At 38.3% G+C, this 9,750-nt stretch overlaps 1 protein-coding gene across 13 annotated transcripts in view; it reads right to left on the reverse strand.

Annotated features, from left to right (window-relative positions):
• The window catches only part of ABI3BP (ABI family member 3 binding protein), a 246,050-nt gene extending 240,660 nt beyond the window's left edge, over positions 1-5,390 (reverse strand). For all 13 annotated transcript variants that reach the window (XM_055259016.2, XM_055259014.2, XM_055259021.2 and 10 more), the window contains exon 1: positions 5,252-5,390. In XM_055259016.2, coding sequence (XP_055114991.1) covers positions 5,252-5,330 — 79 coding nt within the window. In that variant the 5' untranslated portion in view covers positions 5,331-5,390. The remainder of the gene's footprint in view (positions 1-5,251) is intronic.
• Between the last annotated feature and the right edge of the window lie 4,360 nt (positions 5,391-9,750).

The following is a 9,750-nucleotide window of genomic DNA, read 5'->3' on the forward strand; positions in this document are numbered from 1 at the left end:
AGAACCATTTTTTTCTAATGTACTGTTTAATACAGTCCCAGCACTACATAAATATATATTACTCAAATAAAAGCAGAACCACACCAAGTAGGCTTTGCACTCCTCACCAGTATGTTCCATAACTTAGGATGGACGAGATCCTCTGCAGCCTCCCATAAGCGTCAACCACCCCTTGGAGAAGTGGGCTGAGCTGTTGGAGTGACACATTCTTGTTTTGTCAAAGTGAGGTTGGAAGGGCTCCATGGAGAGCCAGCTGCCAGGTGAGCAGCTGGAAAGTTGACAGAGCAAGATGTAAGAGCCTTCCTCTCCAAAGACAACATTTTATTTCCTCTTTGTAATCAATCATGAGGAGTCAGGCCAGATAGAGACAAGGAGAGCACAGTTACATCTCGTATGGTTTTTGTCAGTCTAGGCTTCCCTCTCAGTACTTTAACACTCACTGAGCTTTGGCCCTTGGGGTTGCCTGGGCTCTGGGCCAGCAGCTACCTTTGTTGAGAAAGCCCCTCACCTCTCAGCAATCCTTCTCCTTGTCTCAACTTGTGTCTGTACTCAAGACCTCTATTTGGGTTTCTTATTCGCTCATAATTCTTCATACCTCCCATCCAGATTGGATCCTTTTTTTCTCAAAATGCTTTTTGCTTCACCCACATTGAAGGATGAGCCCTCTCTATTGTAATTATCCCTTTCCACACCAGTCCCTTATCTTCTCCACAAGCTGGTCAGCTCCCTGAAGACAAGTGCCTAGCTTTGTCTCCCCAGCCTCAGTTCTCTGTGTATACATCCAATATAATTTACTTGAATGAATTAATGCATCTTTACATAGAGCAGGGAACTAATATTGCATCAAAATTAAAGGTATAGTCGTTTGCCACTTTCTAGCTGTTTTATTTGGAGTAAATTACTTAAACACTCTGAGGCACAATTTTATGCTCTGTAAAATGGGAATAATAGATTTACCTGCTTCATAGATACTATAGTCTGAATGTGTTCCCTCCAAAATTCAGGTGTTGCCAGTGTCATAGTATTAGGAGCTGAGACCTTTAAGAGGCAATTAGGCCATGAGGGCTCCTTCCCTGTGAATGGGATTGGGTGCTCTTATAAAAAGGCTTATGGAGGAAGTTTATCCTTCTCTTGCCTTTCTGCCTTCCACCATGTGAGGATGAAGCAAGAAGGCCCTCACCAGATGCCAGCACCTTGATCTTGGACTTCCCAGCCTCCAGAACTGTGAAAAATAAACTTTGTTCTTTGCAAATTACCTAGTCTCAGGTATTTTGTCATAGAAGCACGAAACAGACAAAGACAGTGGAGGAGCTTCAATGATTTAATTAGGTTTTCCACATTAAAATATGAAGCACTAAATTACCACATGCAGGATATACTCAATGTTACCTGTGATAATAATAATGGTAATAGTTATTAATAGCTGTGGCAGTTACTGTTATGATTATCATTTCCTCTGTGTTTTGTTCCTAAAGTCAGAGATTTCTACTCTGTTAGGTAAGAACCCAAAACAAAGAGCCAGCTGCCTCTTCCCTCTGCCACATCCCAAGAGTCACACCCAAGATCCCCATGCCCTCTGGCCATCTGATTACACTTGTATCTTGGAGGTTCCTCTGTGGTTTTTCTCACACTTGCTTAAAAATAATGGCCATTGCCTTTGGGCTAATTACAATCTTCTGTATACTGGAGTTTCCACACAGAGGTGTGTCAAGGGCCTGTTCTCCCACTATAAGATTTTGTTGGCCCCTTTCATTACACATTGTTCTCACTGGTTTTTATTTTAGCCTGCTTGCCGGGAAAAGAAAAAAGATCAATGGTGCCAAGAATAAAGATTTTGAGAGGTAGCTGGAGTACAGGGGCTTCTAAAGGTATAAAACAATGTAAGAATTCTTCTCTAGTGTGGTCTAATTCACCTCCTGAGAAACAAGCTTAACAGGAGGAGAGTCTATGACATCTTACAAATCCCCATGGAAAAGCTGATCTTAGAGCAAAGGTGCAGCTTTCCGCAGGGTAATGTTGGCCGTATGGGCAGAAAATGGTCAGGCTAGAATGCAGTAGAAGCCTCCCTTGTTGCCACGTAGAACGACACTGCAGTCCTGTACCCCATCTTTCTGCCAAGATCACACCACCTCATTTCCTACCTTACAAGAGATTTGTCTTACATTTTGAATACAAGATCATGTGTTATTCAGTGTGCATGTTTTTCAACATTGATCCCCTTTTCTATGACCCCATAAGGATTTATTGAAAATCTGTTATGTGCCAGACTTGTGTCTCTTATCTCATTTAATCCTAAAATACTATGAGATAGTTATCATTAGTCCCATTTTACAAATGAGAAAACTGAGGCCAACAAAAATAAATAATTTGACAAAACTATAGTCATTTAGTGGTGGGGAAGAGAAAAGTTCCATTAATAAGAGTCTCCAAGCTTTTAAAAACTAAGCAAAAATCTTCTAATAACTTACTTTTTATAACAAAGTATGTGGCTTGGTATGCAAATAGGCACACCACATATAACAACTGACTTCTTATAAATAACCATATATATATTATATATATATAATATGTACATAAAAATTGTGGATATGTTCTTAGGAAAAAATGTTAAAATTAAAATGCTGTTAAAGAAATTTACAAAAAACTCTTTTATTCAAGGAATAGGTAGCATTCACATGTACACTGCAGAAGGTCATTCCTAAGGCTGGGGTCAGGGGAAACTGCCTATCTGGCAGTAGGCAGGTTAGAACATGGATTTTGAATGAGAAGCTAGGTATCAAGTCCTGGCTCCATCATTAACATGGGAAAGTTACTGAATCTGACCTGCTTTGGGGTATCTTCATTTGTAAAATAAATGGTTATGTTAGGTCAGTGGTTTCCAAATATTGGCCTGTGATAAATTTTTCATTAGTCTGTGGGAAAATGAGAAAAATAACAATGGACTTATTTATGAAATTAAATTTATTTATTGTATAAATCTGTTAAAATTGTTTACTTTTATAAACACTAGGCATTTTCCCCTGTTCCCTTTGAGCATCCTCACATAGCAAAATTCAAGTACGCTCTCTATAACAGGACGCTGATGTTAAAGTATTTGTGTATTTTTGTGGGTCTATAAATCCAAGGGTCTGGAAATCACTAGACTAAGTGATCATGAATATCTTTTCTAGCTCCAGAATTCTAACCACTTCTTAAGTCACAAATAGTATTTAACCAACTCTAAAGTAGAAGGAAGAATAAAAACGTTTACTTCTTTTTCTTCTTTTTTAACTCAACATTTCCACAAATGTGTCCTGTGACAGACAAACCCCTGTTAAGATATTATAGATCTTCTATGGAAAAGAGGATTCTTAGTCAAATGAGTGTGAGAAACAAAAAGTTGTACAGGTTTCTTTATTGAGAATGTGCAAACTGCTAACAGTTATTGTGATTCCCCCCTTAAAGACTCCACAAGTTATTGACAGGAATCAGCTGCCTTTCCACCCTCACCCCAAACTCTACCCATTGTAGGACAAACAGTGCACCTATGCCTGGAGCACAGTTTGAAAAAGATGTCTTCAGCTAAAAGGTCCTCAATAGCTTTCCAATAAAGAAAAAACATAGTATTAAAAACAAGACTTGCCATTTCTTTTATCATTATTATAATTTGATGGTTTCTTCCAAATTACCAAAACTACAAATATTTTTTAAATAAACAACAAAAGTTTTGTGGCCATTTCTGACAACTATGTTTTTTTTCTTTCCCATTATAAATAAAGAAAAATTGTGTCAAGAGATTTGTGTCTAGTGATTGCAACATGATAATTAAAGCACTGGGATGTTCCCGAAGTTTGCAGTAACAAAGTTGCAGCTATATCATCCCTATGCAATGAATAAAAAGTAAAATAAAAGCCTTCTGTAGGTATTAAGCCTGAGAAAACCTCCAGACTCTTCTCAAATGATATGTCACTGTTAAATATTCCATTAGTAGGTACAATTAACTCTGCATGCCTGTGTCTCATAATTGATTTATTTAAATCACAGTTTTATTGTGATCAAGGAGCAAAACTTGGTAGAAAAAGATCTAAGAGTGTTTGTTTTTTATTTTTCTTTAATTATTTGATAAGACTTGAGAAAGTTTACTCAGTCTTTTTTATTGCTGTTCACATCATCATGTGAAATATCAACTAGCTAACCGCTTCAGCCTTCACATGCTGGATTCAAGTTTCACTTTACCCACCGAGGAAAGAACAGTTTTCACTTGGGACAAGATGATCCTGGGGCAGACTACTCAGAGAGAGGACCTAGGGATGATCCTTTGGATATTCTGACACTAACAACCTTTCTTTCTGACTTTAGGCACACCAGGTTCTTGACAAGCCTGCAGCTCTGCATTACCTCTGATGTTTTCCATCATGACTGTACGGTAAATTCCAGCCTGTTTTTCACAATCCTGCTGACTACAGCAGTCTGTAACCATGAAAAGCCTTCACAGACCTAGAGTTGGCTTAGAGAAGTGCCTCTGCAGAGAAACAAAAGTACATGCAACATTTATGTTCAGAGACAGGAGAGAGGCAAGAGCCTCTTGTTTTGGTTCTGATGGGCTCAAAGGGTTGCTTTTAGGGTCAAAATTTGGAAATTTTAATTTCCTTCTGATAACATTTGTAAACAAAATACCAACACTAAAATGAGAGCAATTTAGCCAAAAAAGGGGGAGTGTCCTGTCCAACAGCTCAAGCCCTCTTCCAAACTCCACTGGAGGGACGTGTCTACAAATTAGCACATGACCGTACTTTGGTCTGACCTTCCTAGACTCCCTCAGCCTCCTAGTCAACAGGTATGTCTGAGGTTCACACCAAAGATTCAAGGTTTCAGAATCAGCTTCTTTTGAATCTTAAGCTAGTACTGATTCAGTCTCTGAGGAGGAAGATAAAAACACAAAACAACTCTAACAGACTATAATATCCATTTACATAATATGATTCAATACACAAGTACTAAAGTTAGAAAGTATACAGTTCACGCTCTGATGAACAGCTGCTCAATGTAATAAGTTTGTTTTCATTTTTGCAATAAAGAGCTGTAATTGAAAAGTAAATAACAGGAGGGGAAAGTAAAAGTTTAAGCGACCCCTACACACATTTGAACTTTGACTCTCTGCAGAATAACTCTATTCCCCCCATATGGTCGAGCAGATCATATTTAAAATCAACATTTAAAAACGTCTATATAGTAATATTATTTTTAAAACATAAAACATCAGGCTACTTGCCTTTTGGCAATTTCTGTGCATTTCCCAGGGCTAGTGTAATACTTCCACAGAGAAGTAGACACCCCAAGCTGGAGAGCATGTTGCATTTGCCACCTCGCACGGGGAATGATGCTGGTGGGTGCCTCGCAACCCTGGAGCTGCATTTAAGTGGACTGTCTCCCAGTGACAGAGGCGGGCGGCTGCACTTAGCTGTGCCGTGGGCTTACTCACAGGGGGTGGAGACAAGATGACATCACACCCTTTCCCACACACACACCAAAAAAAAAAAAAAAAAAAAGCACAACAGCAAAAACATATCATCACATTTCTTTCCTTCTGCTAAATTGTAACTGTGTCTCTTCCTTCTGTGATATAAAAATTGAAATTATGGCAGATCTGTATTTGTGAAAGAAGAAGTATTTAGGCAGTTTTGAAACATTTGATAAACTATTTTAAAGAATCCAGAAATAATATGTTAAAAACTATCAAAATGTTAAAAATGTAAAATAAAACCTTATTAAGAAGGAAACTGTTTTTAATTATCCAGTAAACCAACCCAATTCTTTTAAATGGGAGTAAACTCATAAAATATATTTTGAGCCATTCTGTAGTTCCCGTATTATGAGAAACATTTAAGAGTAAGTCTTTGGCTACAAAGCTATACATTACGTATAATACATATGTGTATACACATATATTCTACAGATGTGGATGTAGAGACATAGAGAGAGCACTATTACCATGTGCGCCTCAACTATGGACTGAGTTCTGTAATCGAGTCTTTACCTACTTTATTGTATTTTAATCTTCCCAGTGCCTCTGCAGGAGACATGGCATTATCCCCATTTTGCCATTAAGAAAAACTGAGGAACAAAGGTTAAGTGTCCTGACAATGCTAGTATATTCTACTGATTAATAACGGATGCCACTTACTAATGAATTGTCCTTGAGCAAACTTCATCTCTATATTATCAATATTGATGACATTTAAATGCTCACTCCATGTTAGGCACTGATCGAATCAGTTTACACATGTTAAGATATTTATTTCTCAAAATGGTCTATGAGGCAGGCATTGTCATCATCCCCGTTTTACAGATAGATAAACTGGGCACAGAGAGGTCAAGTGAAAGTCCAAGGTCACAGTGCTGGCATTTTAAGCAGCCCATTTAACTATAGTGCTTCCAGTCTTAATTACTACATTTGAAATTCTAAAATAAAGATGACAGTATCAATTTCATACATTTGCTAGCAGTTTTTCGAAAGTAGTTGCCATAGAGCCTGACACACAGGAAACGTTTACTAAATGGCAGTCACTGGAAACAATAATAATGAAAATGATAAGCCCCCAATTAAGTAGAACTGTAATTCTAACTTGGGCATATTTACCTCTGAAGTCCACATGTGTATCCTTTCCCCCTATATCACTTTGGTCAAAATATATAGAGGCATGGGTGGAATGGCTTTAAACCTTGTTGGTATATTTATACTGACTCTTTGAAAATCGCTTACCTCATTGGGGTGCTGTAGCTGAACCAGAAACAGTAAGAGAAAAATTAAATAACACTGGTCCAATGAAATTCTAGTTAGAAAACTTATCAAAAAGAAAAAAGAAGAAAAAATCGAAGAGACAGCCCCATCTTCCAAATAAAGTGTGAGAAGGCACCTTGTTAAAGTCATTTAGAGCTGGCTGGGTCTAAGCTCTCACCATAGGAATGCTCTGGCACTGACTACAGGAGGCACTGGGTTATTTAACAGGTCTTTTTCATCTCTGATTTTTTACTTGAATAAGCAGCTCCTTCAATCCAGGTTAGGACATTTATCCAGCTGGCACTGCTGGTTCTGCTCCTATATGTCATTGCCATCACGTTAAGCCAGTGAGGCCACTGTGTTAGTAGGAAATGACAGGTTTTCTGAGGGGAACAAACCCAGCAGAAATATTGTAAAGAAGGCTGGTTCTTCAAAACATTTATGAGGGGCTGGTGCAAGAGTTAGGAATTGACCTCTGCTTGGCCAGCAGGGATTCAGGAATTGGCTTCTGTGTGGCAGCAGGCAAAGTCAAATCCACCTTAGCAATCACTATTTGCAGTTTTGCAACTGACTGTAGGCTAATTAAATGAAGCACAATCTCTAATTATTGTGTCAGAAAAACAATGGTTGCATTATCTTAGCTAGTAGGACACTTGAACATTCAGTGAAGATGTTGAAAGTATTAGGGCTCTCCTCAGACTAGGGAGGAGTAACGCTACAGAAAGCAACTGTGCCTCTTTTACTACTGTCTCTAGTGCCTACAATATAACAATGCAATAAGTACATGATGAGTAAGTGTCAAATGAAACAGAATTCATCAATTCCTCCCAATAGCCTAAGGGTTAGTTCTAGATTATGTCAGAGAACACTTGAGTATGACCTAGAATGTACAGTTGTTGGGAGACAATTTTGCCAAGGGTGACTAATGTTTCTGCACATCCTGTGAGCAGAGGCACTAACTCCCTGTGTTCCAGAACATCTTGTAAAGAATATTTGCATATGAAATATCCTTGGAAGATAGAAATTTGTGTTCTGTCCCATATAATAAAGGTAACATCTCCCTCTGGGACAATGGGAATACATGATCACTTCCCATTATAAAAGATTTAAGTTCTCTAAGCTTGTCATTCCTCTTCTGTAAAACAACCCATGGCATGTGTACATATCACCTGTACCTCTTTGTGTTGTCCTGTGAGAATTTGGGCTCCTAGAACTAGTGCAAATGCTGATATTCAGGCTACTGCTATTGCTGTAATAAACTGTCCTTTCCTTTGTCTTTGACCCAGGTGTTTTGTGTCTCCTGCCAGCCTCTATGAACTGCATGTTAGCTTGCAGATAGGGTAAAAATCTCAGATCTTTCACAGTTCTTGAAAATAGTATTGGCCCGCGTTAAAATATTTTGATAAATCATGCTTTAGTATAGTGCATTTTGTGTAATACCTACACTGAAGTCTATTATAAGAATCAGCCATGAAATCCTCTATCGTACATAGTAAGAGTGTTGCTAGACATTGCTTATTATGTCGTATAGTACCTCTTAAAACATAACAACCCTGGAGAAAAACCTCTGACTGCTATGTCAAGTATGAAAAGTTGTGGCTATTTTTCCAGAGCAACTGTATTTATTTTTTGACATTGTAACCAGGTTTCTCTTTCTGTGTTGACTGGTAGCAAATTAGAGCCAAATACATCCCCCACCCATATTAAGTGTATAGGTCTTTGTGATGTGCATTCTTTGACGTCATTCTTGGCTTTATTTTTTGTCCCCACCCTTTTTCTTGCTTATTTTACTTGGAGTCTTAATTTATGTGATTTTGTAAGTTGTTTTAATTTGTTTCTGGAGCAAGGTGAGGTAAAACAAACAAACCCCACACACAGAAGTTGTGTCAAAAAACATGTGTCAAGGAAGAGGAACATCACACTCCGGGGACTGTTGTGGGGTTGGGGGGAGGGGGGAGGGACAGCATTAGGAGATATACCTAATGCTAAATGGTGAGTTAATGGGTACAGGAAATCAACATGGCACATGGATACATATGTAACGAACCTGCACATTGTGCACATGTACCCTAAAACCTAAAGTATAATAATAAAAAAAAAGTGTCAAAAGCTATAAAGTGGGAATCTGGGAACCTGTTCTCTTTCCTTTTCTATGCAACTGTAGACTCTGATAGAATTTTGGTACAATGATTGTATGGCATCATTTTTTAAGAATACTTTCTCCTTGGGGAAGTCAGTGAAATCCACGAGACTAGAAGACATCTAGAACACTGCTCAAATAAGTGTCATGGTTTTCAGTCATGTCATGTTTGATTTTTTTTTTTTTTTAAATGGAGTCTCACTCTGTCACCCAGGCTGGAGTGCAGTGGTGCGATCTCCGCTCACTGCAAGCTTCGCCTTCCGGGTTCGTGCCATTCTCCTGCCTCAGCCTCCCGAGTAGCTGGGACTACAGGCACCAGCCACCACGCCTGGCCAATTCATGTTTGATTTTTTAAGGGCTCAACATTAATTTCATTATTTCAAATGAGACTTCTATTAAAACTCATACATCTTTCAAATCTTGGAAGTCAACTCTGTGCAGTCATTTAACCTATTTGTCCATATTTTTAGTCTCTGTAAAGTATTATGCTAGGAGATTTTTAAAAGGCTTGTATGTGTGCAATTAATATTTGAAGCTATGTTGTTGTTTTCCTAAGGGATGCTAATAAAATTAATTTTAATATGACTCATTTGAAATGAGAAACCCAGTGTTCCATGTTTTCATCCCAAATCTTATTTCTTTAATCACTTTCCTGAAATTAGACCCATGATCCAATTGGACAAGTGTCCTGCTCCAGTGGAGGTACATTTGGCCAGAGCATGAAGTTCTCTTCCACAATTCTTCTTATAGCACAGAGATGTACTGCCCCTTAAACACCTAAGTGATATTTGCAGGTTATTCTTCAGTTTGTCTAAGGCATCTTGACCTCTAAATTTTTGGCTTCATAACC

The sequence above is a fragment of the Symphalangus syndactylus genome, chromosome 21 (assembly GCF_028878055.3).
Source record: "Symphalangus syndactylus isolate Jambi chromosome 21, NHGRI_mSymSyn1-v2.1_pri, whole genome shotgun sequence".
NCBI classification, from domain to species: domain Eukaryota; kingdom Metazoa; phylum Chordata; class Mammalia; order Primates; family Hylobatidae; genus Symphalangus; species Symphalangus syndactylus.